Here is a 24,950-nt window from a genome sequence, read left to right on the forward strand (position 1 = left end):
CATGTTACAGCCTGATATCTTCTCTCGATAAAGGACCGAATTTATTTTCGTTGTTCGTCGTGGTTACTTGCTGTATCGCATTTACGTTAACCTTTACACGAAATTTGAATGAGTGTGCAGAGGTAAAAACGCATTGCGTGGACTTTGCGTACAGTTCATTTTAGGTAATACATTATTGCGTATGAAATTTAGTCAACATATCGAAATTGTTTTTAAAGGTGAGAGCAGATCGATAGCTATCACCGTTCTCGAGATATTGAATGATATGTCGGCGGACGGGCTGTGCCGTGACCGCGCGCAGGTTGCTCGCGGCGCGACCGGTACTTCATCCTGCTCGTCGTAAACCGTGTGGTTGTATCAACCGCAAATTTCGTAAACGGTTCAAGAAATCGAAACGTGTTTTTTTTTTTTTTTTGCAAACGATAACTTGTGAAAAGTCATGTATTTCGTCGCATGATAAATATCCTAAATCTGTTTATCTACCGAGATATGAAAGTAACTACAGTTTTTCAGAAGGGATAGATGAATTGTTTTAAACAGCATTTAATAGCATGTGGAATGAGAAGTTAAACCGAAACTAATTTGCTGGTATGTCATAAAATGTAATTTACTAAATATCTACAGCTATTGATTATTTCCTTTGGTAAGTAACAAACTTTTTTTTCTTTATCCAGTGAACTTTACTGATTCAACGCGCGTTTCGCCTTTTACTTTAAGGCATCTTCGGTGGAATCTAGAATGATTCAGTTTTGTTTTGATATGTGATACTTGCAGATTATAAAACAGTTCACATCTTTTTTTACGTGAATGACTGATTACTTACAGTGAATCGAGTTTTTGGCAGACATATACGTTTCGCCTCACCTGGTCACATGCTGGAGGTTGAACTAAAACTTAGATTATGGAACATAAGCACATTTTCATGTTCGCTCTTTTTTCTTCTCTCACTAGCTGTAGACGTTTTACCGAAAACTCTGATTTGAAGTCGTAACTATAGTGTGTTCACCTCATGTCCCTTCCTGTCTGGTTTGTTTATGTACATGTTGCCAATCTGCAGATTTATATGCTGAAAACTAATGTTTGTTAATTTTTGTTCTCTTTATATCTGTATGTATGTGTGGCTAGCCAGTGATAATTATAAAAAGTTGAAAGTAAATCCAGTAGTTGTCAGACAGTGGTTGAAAGATTTGGTGTTCAGCTGATTTCAGTTTTTGTTTAAATGTTTTGTGGAGGAGAGCATGGAAGAGTAAATTCACTACTTACAGCAATAGATAAAATAGTAGAATAGCATTTCAACAGATGATTATTATCAGAATACTATCACCCAACCCCTTTGTCCTCACTCTTTGACGCCCCATAATACGTCCTGTCAACTAACCCCTATTGTTGTCAAGGTTGTGCCGTAATTTCCTCTTCCTCCTCTATTTAATTCCGTACTTCTTCTTTAGTCACACGATCCTCGTATCTAATCTTCAGCATTCTTATTGATCACCACGTTTTGAAAGCGTCCATTGTCTTCTTGACAGAACTGTTCATGGTCCACATTTCAACATTTCACTTACATACAAGGCTGCACTCCACACAAATACCTTTGTAAAATAGTATCCAACCATTAGAATTTATATTCGATGTGAACAAATTTTCTTTTTCAGAACGCTTTTTTTGCTATTGACAGTCTTCAGTCAGGTTTGCGTCTGCACCAGGAAGTACCTTACAATTTAAAATCTGGTTTCGAAAACTCTGTTCCAAATTTATATTATTCTTTCGTGATTCTTAAGCAAGGTGCTGGCGATGATTACATTATGCTCTGTGGGAAATTCTATCAGGTGGCTTCCACTTTCATCCCTTCCACCTAGCCTTTGTGTTCTTACTGTTTTCGTGTACCTGCTACCGTATCACATTTTAAATTTTTGTCTCGCTTAACTATCTGAATAATCTCTTTTATCGTACATTGTTCCAATGTGTTAGGAGATAGTGAACAATCATGAACGGTAGTCATGAAATCTGTTTATGTTGAAATGAGAAAACATGAATAATGAAATATGTAAAAGAGTACATTGTACAGAAAATGAAAAATTGGTATGTCTTCACCCAACTTCGTCTTTCCTTCATGTAGGTGTAAGATATTGTTATTCAAACACACCGGTCGTTTCGGTGGGTCCCAGCCCGTACCTCAGTGGCTGTCCGTCATTGGCTACCGCTAGCGTCTGCCGCTTCCAGGTGGGAACGCCAATTCAGCGAGCCGCCGCGTCAACGCGGAAAACGCTTGCCGCTGCCGTTGCCGCACGCCGCGCTGTCGCGCTCTAGTGGGAACCGGCCTTAACAGTGATTGTGTCACAAGAAAGGAAACGTACAAGTCTATCAACAAACTGTAGTACAGCAATCAGTTTCGGCGCGGGTATGAGCAACGAATATTGAAACGAAATAAGTCAGTGACATTTTGTTTCAACAACGAATAGTGTAAAGCGCACCTCCATTTCTACCATTCCTAAAACGATGACATTTCATTGCAACACAAAATGATTGGCTGTTGCCTGAAATGTATTATTCGATGAAAAATGAAAATCGGAAATGTTGACTTACTTGGTTTCAACAATTGACAATTCAGTTATAGAAACTTTTGGTTTTATCTACACAGTGGTTGGCCCCACTGTTTCTAGCATTTATGGTAGAATGGTACAATTTTATTTATTTATTGACTGTTACATAATGGTCACTTTATGGGTTCAATGGCGACCTGAGGGTAAAGCTCGCTGTTACTCTGCATTACGTTTGTTATGTACTTGCATTTGGTTCATCAGAAGAATGACACTTGATACTGTATTTTAAATATGGGATTGAGTCAGTGCCTTACTTGGATGACAAGCTCATTGATTGTAATTACTATCTACAAATGTCTTTTCATAACGTCATACCAAAAGGAAAATATTTATCTTATAACACATCGTAACATAGTAGATGTAGTGGAAAGTGTATCTAGGAAGAGGTTCACGATATAGCTTATTAGTAAAGTATTTCACTTACACTGAAAATTTTTCTGGTCAAATCAGGAGCCATGTTTTATGACGTAACGTCATTCAGAGCTTAAGGTGCGTCCACACAATAGTTCTTGCCTTCTGCGCAACCGCAGACGCACGGGAATAGCTACATTCTAACGTAATACCAATGACAGGTTTGTTGAGATGCAATTTTCTGTGTGGACAGATGTAACTTTTTCATACGATGGTAAGTCGCAGAAATCGCAGGAGTCACAGAAATCGCAGAAGTCACAGAAATCGCAGAAATCGCAGAAGTAGCAGAAATCGCAGAAGTAGCAGAAATCGCGGAAGTGGCAGAAATCGCAGAAATAGCAGTGGCGGAGGGATACACGACCAATGTTCCTTAACTGCGACTCTTAACTGCGACAAATCACAGTTAAGAATAACAGATACTGAAAAGTAGCATTCACAGAAATCACTGATATCGGAAAATCGCAGTTTAGCCCATCACTAAACGTAACCATCGCGACACTCCTGGCTCTTGTTACCCACTGCGATAGCAGCGCGCCAAGCAGGCAGGAAATGACACCTCTGGATACAATATCGATTGAGCGCGAATACTATTGTTTATATTAATTTATAAAATAGTTTCTACAAAAGGAAGCGTATGTAGCGCTAAAAAACCGACGATAACTAAAAGATGACATCACATTTGTCATTTTTTAGTTTGCTAAGGTCCCTGGGAGGGGAGAGTTTAGTTAAGATTATCTTTTAACGCACTGATACTTACTGCTAAACGTCATTTTCCTTGAATAACTAAAAAACTGCCAGTAAACACCAAAAGACATAATTTTTGTAGAAAGACATCGTATATAAGACCAGCAGTGCGAAGTTTGTTCCCTAAATTCCAGCCAAATCAGTGAATGTGGAACGTAGGAAACTTGTGTTGAATGTAATACCTACATCATTTAACGCATCAAATAAGGTACAATACCTGTGGCCGAAGGGAAAACCACACATCTCATAATAAAAGGTAAAAAAGCAATAGGGAAGGAACCGGTTCCACTATTGCTGCTACATCTGAACCACAAACGGTAAGACCCTTCAACAAATTCACTTTTGGAGTAAAAGTAATTATATTCACAGAAGTATTAGTGTATCAGAAAGCCGTGTGAAGTGTAAGCGTCCGCAGCTCGTGGTCGTGCGGTAGCGTTCTCGCTTCCCACGCTTAGTTCCGCTTGGGACGCGTCAGCGATCGGACGTGTCGGTACTTCCGCGTAGTCGTAGCGCCGCAAGCCGTGTTTATAATAATTCATGGATTGTGACCTGTGATATTCTCAGTGTTTCTTCACTACCGTCGTACACAAGCTTCTTAATTTATTCACAGCGGTCCCGACCGCTCATATAGTGCAGTTATGGCTCCCAGTGTACCACGTAAGAATACCCTGTGTTTTGCATTTGAGAAATCTTCCAGGAATGTGCAACCGAGTTCTCTAGAAATCCATGACTGGATAGTAGATATTATTGGCATCACATCCGATCAGGTCCACACAGCATATTATGACATGGCGGAATACTGTTTCTTTGTGAAGTTTTTTAGACCAGATACAACTGGAGGAAATTTTGGTGAATACTGGTGGGAAAGCAGAGTTCCGACATCGTGATCAGTCGGTGAGTACAGTTTCAATAACTAACGCTGACATTGAGTATAAACAAGTGCGAGTGTTCAATTTGCCACCTGAGGTTGAGAATTGTAGAGATGTCCTCGCCAAATACGGTGACATCCGACAGATTAGAAACGAAAAATGGTCGAGCCGTCACAAACTCCAATGTTATAGTGGGGTTCGCTCAGTTGACATGGCCGTTAAAGTCAATATCCCATCCTATATAATGGTTTGTGGTTATAAGGCTCATGTCAATTACGAGGGGCAAGTAGGCACTTGTTTTATCTGTAACACGAGTGGCCATTTACGAGAGGATTGCCCACGGCGAGTTGTCGTACTTCGAAACAATCTGCAACAACGACAGAGATTAACATTGGCTGATGTCCTAACTCAAAATCAGACGCCTTCTGTGACTGACTCCCAACCGAGTGCATCTGTGTCAGAGGACAACGATCTCGGTAACAGCACCTTCCCACCCTTGCCTCAAAAACCCGTGGCCAGCCACCGGTGTTGCATTATCTGTCGGTAACAAACGACGACGTACTATAAGTGACGGTAGTGGTTCCGGCGAACAGGTAGTAAAAAATCAAACCGATGACGCGGAGCCACGGGCCTCCACACAGGACACGCATGTGTCGGATGGCTCAGTTACGACCCGCCAAATTCCCATTCAACCGCCCGACGCAGAAACTGTCAATACGAGTGCAGCCGAGTGTTTACAGCAATCCGTTCCGATGCCGCTTGCCGACTCGCCGCAGGTGGCCAACACACAAGAGGCGGCAGTCAGTCAACTGCAACTCGTAAACACGGCGGATGAAGCACGCGGTGTAGAGCATAACATAAACAGCCGCCACCTCGAAACTGCTTCCAAACAACACGAGGACCCGGACAGCTGTATACAAACAGCCAGTGCGGCTCCAAACAAACACAGTGAGCCTACTGAAGCCGCGTCTTCGGACTTGCCGTCACCCGTTCCGAAGCAAGGACTTTCACATACTGCTTACAGCCATGACTCGCCGACTCCGCCGTCTTCAATGACACTTCGGACGCCTTTGCGACGGCAAAATAAAGTTAAACCAAAGGACTCCGTGGCTGGAAGTAACTCAAAAAGTAAAGTCAGCGCAAAAACTGGTACAAAACCTGCGGATGTAGGTTCGAAGTCCGACGGTGAGATGGACTGGGCTTCCTACGCTTCCCATCACCCACAAGTCTCGGACGATCATGAGTCAAGCTTATAAGTTTTTGTCCCTGAACATTAATAGAGTTAGGACAGATTTAAAATTAGCAATGCTACGGCAGTTTATCTATGAGTTCGAAGCTGATATAGTTCTGTTACAGGAAGTGTCTATCTTAAGTTTTCATGTATCAGGATTTGCAACAATCGTAAACACCGTGGCGGACGGGGGTACAGGTACGGCCATTCTATCACGAGACGGAACCCCAGTGAGCAATATCGAAATGTTGGACTCCGGTAGAGCTTGCCAAATTTTTGACGTCATCCTCGTCAATATCTATGCTCCATCTGGAACGACCTTAAAATCAGAAAGAGCTAACTTCTTTAAACAAGACATCATATACTTGATACGCCGTAACCCAACCCAGTTGATAATTAGTGGTGATTTCAACTGTGTGATCCACAGGAAAGACCAATCGCCAAACTTTAATTACTGTAGGGAAATACATGATCTGGTGCGTCACCTGCAGCTGAAGGATGCGTGGGAACTAAAATTCCCTACCCTGGTAAAGTACACGTACCTGACCACCACCGCATGTAGCCGTCTAGACCGTTTGTACATCTCTGAGAACATTTGCCAACATGTTCTGGACGCCGATGTCATTCCGGCTAGCTTCTCCGACCACTGCGCCCTCTGTGTCACGATAAATCTGGCCAAACAACATACTAAATGGCATAGGATTCCGTGGAGCCTAAATGTTTCTATTCTCGCCGATGCCTTGCTACGAGATGTCATCTCCACGACATGGGCGGATTGTCTCAAGCAATGCTGCAGATATCCGAGCAAGATAGCTTGGTGGAATGCTGCGGTCAAACGGAAAATGCGATTATCTTTAAGAAACTACAGTGGGCAACGGGCGCAAGATGTCAAACGCACGATTGATTTTTACCAAACAGTTCTGCGAGAGTTGTATGCGACTACGACACCAACCAACACACAGCTGACAACCATCAAACAAATAAAAGCGAAGCTTATAGGCATAAAGCGAACGCAGCTTGAAGGACTGAAGATCAGATCTAAAGCAAAATCGCTTCAAGAGGACGAACTTGCATCGCTGTATCACCTCATAAAACATCGTGCCCATCGCAAGCGAGCTTTTAGCGGTGAGCTGGACACAGATGATGGACTCCGTTTGAACCGACAGAGTGATATTCTTACTGCAGTTTACCGGTACTTCACGGATCTGTACTCGCAATGCGATACATATGGTGATGACGGCGGCGATATCGTGAGTGCTCTGCCCACCGTAGTCACGCCTGCGGACAACTCGGCGGTCGTACACGATTTTGCTCCAGACGAAGTCCTTGAACTGATTTCTGGCTCGCCACCAAAAAATCCCCTGGCCCTGATGGTTTGCCACGGGAATTTTATGAGCGCTTCTGGCCCATAATCGGACACGCATTTACAGATGTTCTCAATGAAGTGATGCGAGGGAGTGACGTGCCGACCGAAATGAAGGAAGGCCGAATTGTATTGATACCAAAAAGCAAACACCGAAAAACCTTAGATAACTTCCGACCTATTACTTTACTCAATTTTGATTACAAAACCTTCGCCAGAGCACTCAACAGCAGATTGTCTCCGTTAATGAAGCAAGTGATTCACAACCATCAATCATGCATCCCTGGTCGCACTATTATGACGCCCCTTTCGGAATATAGAGATGTAATAGCCATAGCGTCAGTCACTAACGTGAATCTCGCATTGCTGTTTATCGACTTTTGCAAGGCTTTTGATCGCGTCCGCCACGAGTACCTCCTACAGCTACTGCAGCGGTGTGGTTTTGATCAACGGGTTATAAATGTCGTGCAACATTTCGTCACGGGCATTACAACCAGAATCAGCGTAAATGGACAGCTTACTCAACCCATCGAGGTCCAAAGAGTGCCACAGGGGAGCCCTCTCTCCATGATGTTATTTGTTTTATCGCTCGAGCCGCTCTTACGCTCTATTTATGACAAACTTGCAGGCCTTTCGATCGCCGGGACGTCCTTCGTGGTTCGTGCTTACGCCGACGACGTCGGAGCGTTATTGCGCAACGACGGAGACGTATCAACCCTCAAGACCGCGGTAGACGAGTACTGTCGTGCTTCCGGTGCTAAAATCAACGCCGGTAAACGCACTTTTGTCAACATTCGAGGATTCGTCGCAGTTATTATACCTTGGGCGAAGCGTGTCGAAGCCCACACCACTCTGGGGATGATTATCGACAAATGCCCGCTAAAAATGAATGCAAAAAATTGGAAGCAAGTCACCAATAAAATGCAAGGTGCCATCTATGAAAACAATTGGCGGTCCGTTAACATTCTCCAACGCATACGACTCCTCAGCAGTTATATATTCAGTAAAGCGTACTATATGGCCCAACTATTTCCAGTCCCCAAGATGCAGGCCAAACACGTGATGAAACTCTGTAATAAATTTATCTGGCAAGGGCATCTGTTCAAAGTGAAATACACCACGCTGACGTCTTCCAGACAGGCCGGCGGACTAAACATGCCTGACATGAACCGAAAGTGTACTGCGTTATATATTAAACGAATCACCCATTTGTTGGACAAGGAACCTCTCAGCGTAACCAGTTGGCTCTTCCGAACCTTACAACCCACCGATACGCATCCACCCATTGATGTAGGTAAAATACATTACAAACTACGACATGTCAAGCAGTTTTTTCTTGAAGTAAGCTATATTGATGGACATTATTTCACGCAGGATTTACCGACGACGCACCTGTTATTAAAAAGATGGACATCTCCAATAGTCCGGAATCCCAATAAACTTAAATACCCGAGTGTTCATTGAAAGGCAGTTTGGGACAACATAAGTTTAACCGTCCACACTGCTGAAGTGGCGTCTACATGGTATAAAGTGGTAAACGATGTTATACCCACTAATGAAAGGTTGCATAGAATCGGTTTAAGTGACAGTGATAAATGCGTCCGCTGTGGTCTGGTCGACACCTCACGCCATCGCTTCACTTGTGGCGGTCATCTCATTAACTGGAAATGGGTGCAGCAGAGGCTGGGCCTGTTTACCCGCAGCAGCCCAGCCAGCCACTGCACCGACATCCTGCTCTGGCCGGACGCGAAACATTTTCCCGCTACCAAGAACAACACCGTGATGTGGATGTTAGGACAGTTTGTGACATATATCATCATCCACAATAGTGAAGATAATCTCATTAGTTTCGAGGCTTACATGAGAACGGCACGCTGGAAGATGAAACATTACCCAAATTTCAGGAAGATGTTTGGTAACATGTTAGACATAATTTTTGAAAAACAAGGCGTAGGATAATTCTCGATGCCGGTAAGGACACAAATCACATGCAAGACAATGTACCGAACAAAATACACAACGAATAAGGGGTTATACCAGTTCCTAGGACTACTCCCGACTTCTCAATGGTGTTATTAACTTCATTATGACGTTTTCATTAATTTATGTTCCTGTGCATCTCTTGTTATCCGTTTGTGTGCTCCAAATGACTTTGAGTTTGGACGGTTATGAATAAAATGACAGAACTGTCATTCCAGTTAAGACAATCAATTACATATATGTTTGCGTTTCGGATCTATGTCTCTGTCTGGACTGAAGAGGCTATTGTCAGTTTACTATTTATGTTCTATTTTGTAAGCTTACAAATGGCACTATATTGAAATGTGTTCTTCAGTCTATTGTAGGATACAATTCGTGTAGCCGGCCGCAGTGGCCGTGCGGTTAAAGGCGCTGCAGTCTGGAACCGCAAGACCGCTACGGTCGTAGGTTCGAATCCTGCCTCGGGCGTGGATGTTTGTGATGTCCTTAGGTTAGTTAGGTTTAAGTAGTTCTCAGTTCTAGGGGACTAACGACCTCAGCAGTTGAGTCCCATAGTGCTCAGAGCCATTTGAACCATTTTTTGAACAATTCGTGTTGAATCAGTTCCAGCACTTCAATATTTTGTTTTTGTGCTTATGTACATCGATGGTTTAATAAAGGAAAAAAAAGTGAAAAAAAACACGCCCGGGTTCCCGGGTTCGATTTCCGGCGGGGTCAGGGATTTTCTCTGCCTCGTGATGACTGGGTGTTGTGTGATGTCCTTAGCTTAGTTAGGTTTAAGTAGTTCTAAGTTCTAGGGGACTGATGACCATAGATGTTAAGTCCCATAGTGCTCAGAGCCATTTGAACCATTTTTTTTTTAAATGTAAGACGTTGTCGAATCATTAGACACCATAAGAAGTTTTGTATTTGCCAAGGAAAGTGCCTATCTTAAGAACAGACAACAGAAATATATGCCTCTCGTGCATGAAATATTTATATACATTCTCTTCCTGTCTATGCAGTAAGCTGCGGTTATGCGCATATAAGAAAGAATTTCTTCATAAATAAGTTGCTTATGTCATTGAATCAGTGAAATTCGGCAGTTTTTACATTTATTTCACGATAATTCATGTCCCTTGGTAATTTAGTAATGCATGGAACGCAAAAATATTATTTCGTTAATTAATTAGAAAAATGAAAACACTATCCTTCCCACAGATGTCACCCCACTTGGAGCGCTAGTGTCGCTATGGCTATTAAATACCACACCAAAGGGTGTCCAGCTGTACGTATTAGCCTGCGCTAATGCTTAGTAATCACATTTCGATCTGCCGACTTAGCAAAGTGATGTTATGGAAGAACGAAGACATGCGGCGGTAGCTTTGTAATTGTCAGACACCCCGTCATCACCACGGGCAGTCACCGCGAAAACAATCTCACCCAGTTATACGTAAATATCTTTGATTTACACAGGAATGGTGGAACTTGACTTTTTATGCACCATTTTAGTATTACACTGAATAAACACAGAGGAAGGATACGTATGTGTTCATAAATATCGTTGACTTTCTCAGAAATAATGCATAACTTCCTTCTTGGAACTCATTCAAGTTAACATTACGTGACTTATTTTTCTGCATATCTTAGTTTGGTGCCATTTGTATGCAAACTAAATGATTCATTTTAACACAACACTGAGACTGGCTGGAGAGCGGGAGGGCGCATGGGGTTGTTGTTGTTGTGGTCTTCAGTCCAGAGACTGGTTTGATGCAGCTCTACATGCTACTCTATCCTGTGCAAGCTTCTTCATCAACCCAGTACCTACTGCAACCTACATCCTTCTGAATCTGTTTAGTGTATTCATCTCTTGGTCTCCCTCTACGATTTTTACCCTCCACGCTGCCCTCCAATACTAAATTGGTGATCCCTCGATGTCTCAGAACATGTCCTACCAAACCGATCCCTTCTTCTAGTCAAGTTGTGCCACAAGCTCCACTTCTCCCCAATTCTATACAATACCTGCTCATTAGTTATGTGATCTACCCATCTAATCTTCAGCATTCTTCTGTAGCACCACATTTCAAAAGCTTCTATTCTCTTCTTGTCCAAACTAGTTATCGTCCATGTTTCACTTCCATACATGGCTACACTTCACACAAATACTTTCAGAAACGACTTCCTGACACTTAAATCTATACTCGATGTTAAAAAAATTTCTCTTCTTCAGAAACGCTTTCCTTGTCATTGCCAGTCTACATTTGATATCCTCTCTACTTCGACCATCATCAGTTATTTTGCTCCCCAAATAGCAAAACTCCTTTACTACTTTAAGTGTCTCATTTCCTAATCTAATTCCCTCAGCATCACCCGAGTTAACTCGACTACATTCCATTGTCCTCGTTTTGCTTTTGTTGATGTTCATCTTATGCCCTCCTTTCATGACACTGTCCATTCCGTTCAACCGCTCTTCCAAGTCCTTTGCTGTCTCTGACAGAATTACGTCATCGGCAAACCTCAAAGTTTTTATTTCTTCTCCATGGATTTTAATACCTACTCCGAATCTTTTTTTGTTTCCTTCACTGCTTGCTCAATATACAGATTGAATAACATCGGGGATAGGCTACAACCCTGTCTCACTCCCTTCCCAACCACTGCTTCCCTTTCCTGCCCCTCGACTCTTATAATTGCCATCTGGTTTCTGTACAAATTGTAAATAGCCTTTCGCTCCCTGTATTTTACCCCTGGCAACTTCAGAATTTGAAAGAGAGAATTCCAGTCAACATTATCAAAAGCTTTCTCTAAGTCTACAAATGCTAGAAACGTAGGTTTGCCTTTCCTTAATCTAGCTTCTAAGATAAGTCGTAGGGTCAGTATTGCCCCACGTGTTCCAATATTTCTACGGAATCCAAACTGATCTTCCCCAAGGTTGGCTTCTACCAGTTTTTCCATTCGTCTGTAAAGAATTCGCGTTAGTATTTTGCATCCGTGACTTATTAAACTGATTGTTCGGTAATTTTCACATGTGTCAACACCTACTTTGGTTCAAATGGCTCTGAGCACTATGGGACTCAAATGCTGTGGTCATCAGTCCCCTAGAACTTAGAACTACTTAAACCTAACTAACCTAAGGACATCACACACATCCATGCCCGAGGCAGGATTCGAACCTGCGACCGTAGCAGTCGCACGGTTCCGGACTGCGCGCCTAGAACCGCGAGACCACCGCGGCCGGCTCAACACCTACTTTCTTTGGGATTGGAATTATTATATTCTTCTTGAAGTCTGAGGGTATTTCGCGTGTCTCATACATCTTGCTCACCAGATGGTAGAGTTTTGTCAGGACTGGCTCTCCCAAGGCCGTCAGTAGTTCTAATGGTATGTTGCCTACTCCTGGGGCCTTGTTTCGACTCAGGTCTTTCATTGCTCTGTCAAACTCTTCACGCAGTATCGGATCTCCCATTTCATCTTCATCTATATCCTCTTCCACTTTCATAATATTGTTCCCAAGTACATCGCCCTATTATAGACCCTCTATATACTCCTTCCACCATTCTGCTTTCCCTTCTTTGGTTAGAACTGGGTTTCCATCTGAGCTCTTGATATTCATACAAGTGGTTCTCTTTTCTCCAAAGGTCTCTTTAATTTTCCTGTAGGCAGTATCTATCTCACCCCTAGTGAGATAAGCCTCTACATCCTTACATTTGTCCTCTAGCCATCCCTGCTTAGCCATTTTGCACTTCCTGTCGTTATCATTTTTGAGATGTTCGTATACCTTTTTGCCTGCTTCATTTACTGCATTTTTGTATTTTCTCCTTTCATCAATTAAATTCAATATTTCTTCTGTTACACAAGGATTTCTACTAGCCCTCGTCTTTTTACGTACTAGATCCTCTGCTACCTTCACTACTTCATCTCTCAAAGCTACCCATTGTTCTTCTACTGCATTTCTTTCCCCCATTCCTGTCAATTGTTCCCTTATGCTCTCCCTGAAACTCTGTGCAACCTCTGGTTCTTTCAGTTTATCCAGGTCCCATCTCCGTGAGGGCGCATGGGGTACAAAGCACAAATGGGCTTGTTCCACCGTCTTGCATTTTTATGAAGTTATTTTATTTATTTGATACATTCAAACTGGCTGCTTCATTTTAATACTTCTTTGGGATTCGCCAGAGAGGAGAGGAGAAATGGGGGTGTAGCTCGTCATTGATAAGGATGATATCAGTGATAATAATTATATCGCTGATAAGAAAGATGACATCGCTGATAATGAGGGTCCGGCTTGTGATGTTACAGAAAGGTCAGTGACCTGGGTCACGTGGCGTCACAAATGCAAAAAAGTTGCTGATACATTCATAGCAACGGAATCTTTGGAAGTGGGATCGTTCTGAAGAGAACCTGTTGAGTAAGGGTAGAAAACTGTATTTGAGAAAAACTTCGGAATGATTCTACAGATTCCATTGTATAGCTTGCATAGGAGTCATTAGTGTCATATAGAATGTATATCTCCTCCCTCGCTCTGCTACTGACTGACCTACGAAGCGAAGCCACTACTGTTTGTACAAATGATGGCTTGCTGAGTTTGCCTGGAGATAAACGTGTATAATAACGTTACTCGGAACGGCTCTTAACTCTTCTCCATCTTCATATTCTTCTTTCATATGTTAACACCCTTTCGTTAGGGGGGCCTTTCTTCGCTCACTGTAGATCTGAAACTTGCTCTTCTAGTCGGACGCTCTTCTTACTCTCGCATCTTCATCTTAGACCAAGGGGAGCAGTGTCGTCTGCATCATCTGTCTAAAAAAAATTGTAAATTCAGTGTTTCCATGTTTTAATTGCGTATGCGCGTGTTTGTGAAGTCAAGGTGGGGAACCAGTCTGACAGCCGCGTAAATGCTTGTGAGTAAAATCTAAAGTCCGCAGTACGAGAGGCCGATTTATAATCTGTGGAATGCATCAGTCGTTACTTCTCACAAAATGAAAAGCGATATATGTGCTTCAAAGATGGGACGACTGTAATGTTTCTTAAGTCACATCCGTTGTGTGTTTACTACTGTCATTTTTGTCAGAACTCAGCCGCCCAACGACATTCTATGACTGAAAGAGAAATAGCTCTGTTGTACACTAATGGAGGAAGTAATATAATAGCATAGGTACACTCTGATAAGGAGTTAAGGAAAAGACAAGAAATGTTAACCAAGGTCGACAAATGGCGACTTGAACCTTGCTACCTTGTTATCATGAACTTTTAGCTACTTACATGATAACAAATGTGACACAGAATGCACTTTGTAATTTAGAATACCTACTCAGTCTGTACGAGAAACTTATTAAATGATAAAATACTTGGAGCAGTTTGATAACGTTCACATCGCACCACAAATCAGTGGTGCTGTAAGGCTATACAGACAAAATCAAATATAAAAGATATGCCCACTAGTTGTATCAAAGTTCGCTCAGGAGTGAGGAACTACAAATTCCCAGCAAGGATGTGTTGTACCTCCGTAAAAAATAAACATGATTGTCTATTCAAATAAACATACACTGAAGATGCTGGAAAGTATTTCACCATGAACACCTTGACCGATCGCTCTATGGTTGCTGCTGGGTGTCTATCCTTGTCTTTGATGGTCTGCAGGATGGTTCAAATGGCTCTAAGCACTATGGGACTTAACATCTGAGATCATCAGTCCCCTAGACTTAGAACTACTTAAACCTAACTAACCTAAGGACATCACACACATTCATGCCCGAGGCAGGATTCAAACCTGCGACCGTAGCAGCAGCGTGGTTCCAGACTGAAGCGCCTAGAACCGCTCGACCATAGAGGCTAGCGGTCTGCAGGACTTCGGCCGTTCACTTACGTAATAAAATGAAACACCTACAACTGTCGTTTTGATATTTTATTATATTGCAATCAGTTTGAGTGACTCAATACACCAGCTTCCAATCTTAACTGATGCTGAGGGGGTGTATTCAAATAGGATACACGATCCCATCAATGGCCGATATCTATGGACTGGCTTCTGTAGAACACAGTGAAAGTTATGTCATGTTTGTAACTATCAAATACCAACTGAGTCAGATGACAGTTGATGATAGCAGACACAACATAGTTCTTACAACATTCTACAGTAGCCAGTTCATAGATATAGGCCACTGATAGGGTTGTGTATACGATTGGTGTGCATCGTCTCAACGTCAGTTAAGACCTGAAGATGGCGTTTTGAGTAATTGATACTGGTTGCAATGTAATAAAATAACATCAAAACGACAACTGTCGGGCCGGCCGAAGTGGCCGTGCGGTTAAAGGCGCTGCAGTCTGGAGCCGCAGGACCGCTACGGTCGCAGGTTCGAATCCTGCCTCGGGCATGGATGTTTGTGATGTCCTTAGGTTAGTTAGGTTTAACTAGTTCTAAGTTCTAGGGGACTAATGACCTCAGAAGTTGAGTCTCATAGTGCTCAGAGCCATTTGAATTTGACAACTGTAGGCGTTTCATTTTATTAAGTGAGAGATTATGAAGTGAAAGACGGAGCATGAGGGATAGGCACGGGCTCTCAAGAAGGACGGCAACATAAGAAGATCGTAGAATTGTTCGACTGGCTCTGGTGAATAGACAGATGACAATAGCTGAAACCCAGCCAGAGGTTAAAGACAGCGTCACCAAGCTTATGCGAAGACGTATGCCTTGATTCGAGCCTCAAGCCAGCAGTCTTCATAAACTCGCACAATGCGTTTCAGGTATGGCAAGAAACTCCTGAACATGACATTCGGAAGCTGTTAGCTTCCATGACACAATGAGTGTATTCGTTCCTGTCGGGGTCATACCTCATAATGATGTTGTGAACATCGCTTCGGAACGGAATGAAAGCTTAGTCATTTAATACCCTTTACAAGATGAATATCTCCACAGAGTTTGATAAACATCGAATTGTATTATGATAAATTTTATTTTTAAATTGAAGAAATGTGTGTTTATTTAAAGAAGCGAAATACCGCACATTAAAGATTTAGCACTCGACATTTTGCCTATCACAGATATTACATAATACTCACTGAATATGTTGAAATGTCTTGATCGTTAAGTAAGATAATAAAACAGTACTCTAATATACACTGACGTGACAAGTCATGGGATATCACCTAATGTCATGTCGGACCTCGTTTTGCTCGGCGTAGCACAGACTCAACAAGTCGTTGGAAGCCCCTGCATCAATATCGAGCCGTGCTGTGTCTATAGCCGTCCATAACTGCGACAGTGTTGCCGGCGCAGGAGTTTGTGCACGAACTGATCTCGCGATTATGTCCCATAAATCTTCGATGGGATTCATCTCGGGCGATCTGGGTGGCAAAATCATTCGCTTGAATTGTCCAGAATGTTCGTCAAACCAATCGCGAACAATTGCGGCCTGGTGTCATGGTGCATTGTCATCCATAAAAATTCCATCGTTGCTTGGGAACATGAACTACATGAATGGCTCCAAACGGTCTCCAAATAGCCATTTCCAGTAGACGATCGGTTCAGTTGGACCAGAGGACCAAACCTATTCCATATAAACACAGTCCATACTATTGTGGAGCCACCATCAGCTTGCACAGTCTTGTTGACAACTTGGGTCCACGGCTTTGTGGGGTTTGCACCACACTCGAACCCTACCATCAGCTCTTACCGACCGAAATCGGAACTCATATGATCAGGCCACAGGTTTCCTGTCGTCTGGGGCCCAATCGATATGGTCACGAGCCCAGGAAAGCGCTGATGGTGACGTCGTGCTGTTAGCAAAGGCACTCGCGTCGGTCGTCTGCTGCCACAACCTATTAACGACCAATTTCGCCGCACTGTCCAAACGGATACATTCCTCGTACGTCCCACATTGATTTCTGGGTATATTTCACGCAATGTTACTTGTCTGTTAGCAATGACAGCTCTAGGCAACCGCTGCTGCCTTCAGATGTTAAGGCCGTTGGCCATTGTGTTGTCCGTGGTGAGAGGTAATGCCTGAAAGCTGGTATTCTCGGCACACTCTTGACACCCTGGATCTCGAAATATTGAATTCCCTAATGATTTTCTAAATGTCTAACCCCAACTACCAATCCGCGTTCAAAGTCCTTTAACTCCCGTCGTGCGGCCGTGATTAGCCTACGTCGTAAACCTTTTCACATGAATCACCTGAGTACAAGACTGCTCCGCCAATGCTTTGTCCTTTATACCTTACGTGCGCAACACTACCGCTATTGTATGTGTACGTATTGCTGTCCCTTCTGACCCCCATGTGTGTGTGTGTGTGTGTGTGTGTGTGTGTGTGTGTATGTGTATGTGTATGTGTCTTTACTTAAGAAGTTTGTATTAAAGTGCTGTACGTTAAATAATTAACACTGGACATTACTAATTATCAGAGCTCTTAAATAATATTCACTGAATGGTATTTTAATTGTCCCCACCGTAAGAAAGATTATAAAACAGTACTGCAATATATAAATAATCAAAACCACTATCACGTCTCGCTTTAGGGCTACGTTAAAAGTAAAACTAATACTTTTTTCAGCTTCTCGTCGTTTAGTTTCTGGTAACTGTTTAAAATACGACGATGACCAAAAAATAAATTCCAAAAATAATCTGTATTTTTAATTTCGTAAGGAACCCAGGAAAAATTGTCATACTTGCTTTGCAAATCTGTAATGGATGCTAGGTAAAGACATCAACGGAACAGCATATGCTGTACAAACTGGTAGTTAAATTTTAAGACGCTCACAGTTGTAGAAATGAAAGCTGAAAATCTGCTCATGGCAGAGCAACAATATAGAGCTGTACCATCCGTTCAAAACATGCCGAGACTGATTTTATTTCTAGCGTATTGAGTAAAACGCACAGAATTTTCATAAAGCCATGCGAAACTGTCGGAAAAGCCCTTCTTTGGGATGTTGTTCAATTCGCGTGTCGCGTTGGGTTGAATGTCGGTTACTCGTCAGCACAGAACTACAGTGGCAGCTTGAACTTCGACCAGTCAGTTGTGAGCAGGTGGTCGTGGGCGTGTGATGTGTCACAAATCGAAATGGAGCAACATCTCTAGATCAAGTGTTAAAGGCATTTTCCAGAATATTTGGAATGGAAGGTGTGCAAAGCTGGTCTCGCACACCTTGACTCCCGAACCAAAACGACACATGGATGCCTGCCGCAGCTTGACTGAATTGCGAAACGCCGACAGGTCTCTTCTGGATGACAGGTGACAACTCGTGTTATCAATACGAACCTACTACAAAACGACAAAATGCAGAAACTAACACGAAGGGTCAAAGTTTTGGTGACGTAACCGACATTCTACCCAAAGCGACACGTGAATTGAATAATATCCCAAAGAAGGACTTTTCTGACAGTTCGCATGGCTTTATGAAACTTCTGTACGTTGTACTCAAGTGAGGTGGACTATATAGAACACCTGAAGCATCAAAACAGCCTAACTTAACGTTTCTCAGTTTTTTATGAATACCATCTCGAAACTTTTAGGATTGATGATTGACTGAAGAATGTTCAGGAAAGTGGTTGAAAGGTGATTACTAACTTTCTCCGAAAGAAAACACAAAAACTTAAATTATCTAGTCAGTCGAAAACGGCAGTACGAAGTTCTCCTTTAAGTATCTTTGCTCGTCAGACCAGCTGATATCAGAAATAACGACGGGGACAAGTCGCGGACAGAAGATGCGGCCACTCACAGCGCAAGGAGGAACTTCCGTGAAGCAGGATGGTTCACTGTACAGTACTGTACTGTGCCTCTCGATTATTAAAACAAAGATAAGTTTTCAATAGATCGTTTTTGAATTGGAGTAAAAAGTATAAAATAATTTCTCCTAGATCCATACAGATCCCTAACCCGAAACAGATAGTCTGAAGAATTTGGAATACCGAATTTTTAATAGCTATGAAAATACTTATAAGATTTATAACAAAGGGCTTTGGACCCATGCAACAGATAGTTGTTAGCAGGTGAAGTATTAATGCATCAAATACGTATTGCAAGTGCCTCGCGTTTTTCGTTATAAATTTTAAAAACGTTTTCATAAGTATTAAACCATGAACCATGGACCTTGACGATGGTGGGGAGGCTTGTGTGCCTCAGCGATACAGATAGCCGTATCGTAGGTGCAACCACAACGGAGGGGTATCTGTTGAGAGGCCAGACAAACGTGTGGTTCCTGAAGAGGGACAGCAGCCTTTTCAGTAGTTGCAGGGGCAACAGTCTGGATGATTGACTGATCTGGCCTTGTAACACCAACCAAAACAGCCTTGCTGTGCTGGTACTGCGAACGGATGAAAGCAAGGGGAAACTACGGCCGTAATTTTTCCCGAGGGCATGCAGCTTTATTGTATGGTTAAATGATGATGGCGTCCTCTTGGGTAAAACATTCCGGAGGTAAATTGTCCCCCATTCGGATCTCCGGGCGGGGACTACTCAAGAGGATGTCGTTATCAGGAGAAAGAAAACTGGCTTCTACGGATCGGAGAGTGGAATGTCAGATCCCTTAATCGGGCAGGTAGGTTAGAAAATTTAATAAGGGAAATGGATAGGTTAAAGTTACATATAGTGGGAATTGGTGAAGTTCGGTGGCAGGAGGACCAAGACTTCTGGTCAGGTGACTACAGGGTTATAAACACAAAATCAAATAGGGGTAATGCAGGAGTAGGTTTAATAATGAATAGGAAAATAGGAATGCGGGTAAGCTACTACACACAGCATAGTGAACGCATTATTGTGGCCAAGATAGATACGAAGCCCACGCCTACCACTGTAGTACAAGTTTATATGCCTACTACCTCTGCAGATGACGGAGAAATTGAAGAAATGCATGATGAAATAAAAGAAATTATTCAGATAGTGAAGGGAGATGAAAATTTAATAGTCATGGGTGACTGGAATTCGTTAGTAGGAAAAGGGAGAGAAGGAAACATAGTAGGTGAATATGGATTGGGGGTAAGAAACGAAAGAGGAAGCCGAATGGTGGAATTTTGCACGGAGCACAACCTAATCATAGCTAACACTTGGTTCAAGAATCTTAAAAGAAGACTGTATACATGGAAGAAACCTGGAGATACTGACAGGTTTCAGATAGATTATATAATGGTAAGACAGAGATTTAGGAACCAGGCTTTAAATTGTAAGACTTTTCCAGGAGCAGACGTGGACTCTGACCACAATCTATTGGTTATGAACTGTAGATTAAAACTGAAGAAACTGAAAAAAGGTGGGTATTTAAGGAGATGGGACTTGGATAAACTGACTAAACCAGAGGTTGTACAGAGTTTCAGGGAGAGCATAAGGGAACAATTGGCAAGAATGGGGGAAAGAAATACAGTAGAAGAAGAATGGGTAGCTTTGAGGGATGAAGTGGTGAAGGCAGCAGAGGATTAAGTAGGTAAAAAGACGAGGGCTAGTAGAAATCCTTGGGTAACAGCAGAAATATTGAATTTAATTGATGAAAGGAGAAGATATAAAAATGCAGTAAATGAAGCAGGCAAAAAGGAATACAAACGTCTCAAAAATGAGATCGACAGGAAGTGCAAAATGGCTAAGCAGGCATGCCTAGAGGTCAAATGTAAGGATGTAGAGGCTTATCTCACTAGGGGTAAGATAGATACTGCCTACAGGAAAATTAGAGAGACCTTTGGAGAAAATAGAACCACTTGTATGAGTATCAAGAGCTCAGATGGAAACCCAGTTCTAACCAAAGAAGGGAAAGCAGAAAGGTAGAAGGAGTATATAGAGGGTCTATACAAGGGCGATGTACTTCAGGACAATATTATGGAAATGGAAGATGATGCAAAAGTAGATTAAATGGGAGATACGATACTGCGAGAAGAGTTTGACAGAGCACTGAAAGACCTGAGTCGAAACAAGGCCCGGGAGTAGACAACATTCCATTAGAATTACTGATGGCCCTGGGAGAGCCAGTCCTGACAAAACTCTACCATCTGGTGAGCAAGATGTATGAGACAGGCGAAATATCCTCAGACTTCAAGAAGAATATAATAATTCCAATCCCAAAGAAAGCAGGTGTTGACAGATGTGAAAATTACCGAACTATCAGTTTAATAAGTCACAGCTGCAAAATACTAACGCGAATTCATTACAGACGAATGGAAAAACTGTTAGAAGCCGACCTCGGGGAAAATCAGTTTGGATTCCGTAGAAATATCGGAACACGTGAGGCAATACTGACCCTACGACTTATCTTAGAAGCCACATTAAGGAAAGGCAAACCTACGTTCCTAGCATTTGTAGACGTAGAGAAAGCTTTTGACAATGTTGACTGGAATACTCTCTTTCAAATTCTAAAGGTGGCAGGGGTAAAATACAGGGAGCGAAAGGCTATTTACAAATTGTACAGAAACGAGATGGCAGTGATAAGAGTCGAGACAGGGTTGTAGCCTTTCCCTGCTGGTATTCAATCTCTATATTGAGCAAGCAGTGAAGGAAGCAAAAGAAAAATTCGGAGTAGGTATTAAAATCCAAGGAGAAGAAATAAAAACTTTGAGGTTCGCCGATTACATTGTAATTCTGTCAGAGACAGCAAAGGCCTTGGAAGAGCAGCTGAATGGAATGGACAGTGTCTTGAAAGGAGGATATAAGATGAACATAAGCAAAAGTAAAACGAGGATAATGGAATGTAGTCGAATTAAGTCGGGCGATGCTGAGGGAATTAGATTAGGAAATGAGACACTTAAAGTAGTAAGGGAGTATGCTATTTGGGGTGCAAAATAACTGATGATGGTCGAAGTCGAGAGGATATAAAATGTAGACTGGCAATGGTAAGGAAAGCATTTCTGAAGAAGAGAAATTTGTTAATATCGAGTATAGGTTTAAGTGTCAGGAAGTCGTTTCTGAAAGTATTTGTATGGAGTGTAGCCATGTATGGAAGTGAAACATGGACGATAAATAGTTTAGACAAGAAGAGAATAGAAGCTTTCGAAATGTGGTGCTACAGAATAATGCTGAAGAGTAGATGGGTAGATCACATAACTAATGAGGAAGTATTGAATAGGATTGGGGAGAAGAGAATTTTGTGGCACAACTTGACTAGAAGAAGGGATCGGTTGGTAGGACATGTTGTGATGCATCAAGGGATCACCAGTTTAGTATTGGAGGGCAGCGTGGAGGGTAAAAATCGTAGAGGGAGACCAAGAGATGAATACACTAAGCAGATTCAGAAGGATGTAGGTTGCAGTGGGTACTGGGAGATGAATAAGCTTGCACAGGATAGAGTAGCATGGAGAGCTGCATCAAACCAGTCTCAGGACTGAAGACCACAACAACAACAACAACATGTATTAAACGTTCATAATCACAAATTTTCGGAACTATGTGTATGGAATTAGGAATCTGTATGGTAAAAGGAGAAATTATTTTATACTTTTTAGTCTGATTTAAAACGTGGAAGATTAAAAATTTCTTTCTATTTAAATAATTATTTTCTGCCTTTAGTCTTGTATGAAATTTCTGAGTGGATTTAAACATTTTGATGAGATTGTAAGATATGTTAAATTTAAGGTTTCAGTGTATAATTACTTGATCATATCTGTAATAGAATAGTATTATACCTACCTACTGATAATACCATATTCATCTGTTCAATTGTTACTTTCCTAAAAAATTAAAACAAAGAAGCAAAGAAAATTAATTTTACATAATTTTTATAAGATTTTTATTTCAATACTGCCTTTATACTTTCAACTTTGCCCAGGTACATATGTGTCACACATATAGCACAGATCTCAGATCTCCTTCTTCTCCTGCTCCTCCTCCCTCTCTCTGTCCATCTCCTCCCCCACCACCCTCTCTGCCCACTCCTCGCCCCTGACTTTGTACATCACCTCCTCTCCTCTCTCTACCTATCTGCTCCTCACTTCTCTGTTCATCTCTTCCTAGCCCCTCTCTCTGACACTGTCCTCCAGCCTTTCACTGTCCATTTTCTTCTCCCCTCCTGTCTCTATGAATTTCCTTCTCCCGCCCCCTGCCTGTCTAATGAATCCTCACTTGCCGGCCGCGGTGGTTTAGCGGTTCTAGGCGCGCAGTCCGGAACCGTGCGACTGCTACGGTCGCAGGTTCGAATCCTACCTCGGGCATGAATGTGTGTGATGCCCTTAGGTTAGTTAGGTTTAAGTTGTTCTAAGTTCTAGGGGACTGATGACCACAGCAGTTGAGTCCCATAGTGCTCAGAGCCATTTGAATCCTCACTCCTCTCTGCCCCTCTGTCTGTCCATCTCCTCCTCCTCCCCTTGCCTCTGTATATCTCATCCTGCCCCTCTCACCATCCATCTGCCCCTGGCCCATCTCTCTGCTCAGCAAAACCTGTCCACAACTATACCCTCTGAAGTACATTCTGATACTATCCGCACAACACACTGGTTGTGCAGGGCAGCCTAGATGTCATGTGTTACCAAACTATTTCATCTCCAACATCACCCTTAAAGAACAGACCGATAAGAAAACGAGTTAATATTGCAGCGTCATCCAATTCTGAACTTCGTTTAAAATTTCAAGTTTCTGGCTCGTCGAGAAGTCAGTTTAAGAGTACTTTCAAAATTTATCCTGAACAGTCAGATAAGAAGGCAACGAAGGAAAAACGTGGTAAGATAACTCCATACATTGGGTGTAAATGACATGAAGAGGATAGCACAGTAGAGGAAGTCGTGGAGGCCAGCAACAAAACCAGTGAGAAGACTAACGACACCAAAAGAGAGAAAGGCACCGTACCTTGCCGGCGCCGACGGGTCCTGCGACGCCCACCAACTGTCCGCGACGCACGCGCAGGTTCACAGCGTCCAGCGTGTTGTCGCTGAGGCTCTCCACCCACTTGGCCGTCACCCCCTCCATCTCGACCGCCAACTCCTCAACCTTCTCCTCTTTGCCGTGCTGGTCGTCCAGTCCGCTCAACAACATGCGGGATTTTGTTTCGTCAGTGATCTCGTCATTCCCCAGGAATTTCTGTGTGAGAAGCACATAATTATGAGGTACACTGGTTAGTACTTAAAATGCCATCAAGTGAGAAATTAACCACAGTTTTTGAGCCAATCAACAAAAAAAAAAGAATTACCAGTTAAAAAACAATGTAATGTACTACGTTTCTGGAAGATAATTCACACCTAAAACCAAATATAAATTCATAATTTCTGTAACAGCCTCAGTTTTCATGTAATAATGATTTTTGGATTTTGTAAATGCTTACGGAAGCCTACATGTCTGGCAAAATGACACGCTGGTGCAACAGTACTTCCAAATGCAAACAGCGAAGAAATCTTTCAGTACAAAAATGAATCCAAGAAATGAGTAATATTATAGTAAAAGAAAGGAAAGAAACATAACAAAAAGTCTTTCGTTCCAGATTTTCTGCAACACATTGTGTCAGCAACGTCGCTTCGTAAGGGCCAAAATGGCTCTTAGCACTATGGGACTTAACTTCTGAGGTCATCAGTCCCCTAGAACTTAGAACTACTTAAACCTAACTAACCTAAGGACATCACACACATCCATGCTTGAGGCAGGATTCGAACCTGCGACCGTAGCGGTCGCGCGGTTCCAGACTGAAGCGCCTAGAACCGCTCGGCCACATCGGCCGGCGTAAGGGCCAAAAGTTGTTGGACAACATCGTGGTACTCCATTTGTCTTGATAACGCTTTTCCATTCGATAAATGTCCTGGTGGAACCGTTCACCATTCTAGGACCAACAACGCCGAGATTATCGGGCAAGAAGTGAAATGGTACGTCCCATAAGATGATACGATC

At 42.4% G+C, this 24,950-nt stretch overlaps 1 protein-coding gene across 3 annotated transcripts in view; it reads right to left on the minus strand.

The window, feature by feature from the left end:
* LOC126236240 (ATP-binding cassette sub-family C member 4-like) overlaps window positions 1–24,950 on the minus strand; it is a 352,061-nt gene that overhangs the window by 183,441 nt on the left and 143,670 nt on the right. For all 3 annotated transcript variants that reach the window (XM_049945384.1, XM_049945382.1, XM_049945383.1), the window contains one exon: window positions 23,922–24,152. In XM_049945384.1, coding sequence (XP_049801341.1) covers window positions 23,922–24,152 — 231 coding nt within the window. The remainder of the gene's footprint in view (window positions 1–23,921; window positions 24,153–24,950) is intronic.

The sequence above is a fragment of the Schistocerca nitens genome, chromosome 2 (assembly GCF_023898315.1).
Source record: "Schistocerca nitens isolate TAMUIC-IGC-003100 chromosome 2, iqSchNite1.1, whole genome shotgun sequence".
Taxonomy (NCBI): Eukaryota; Metazoa; Arthropoda; class Insecta; order Orthoptera; family Acrididae; genus Schistocerca; species Schistocerca nitens.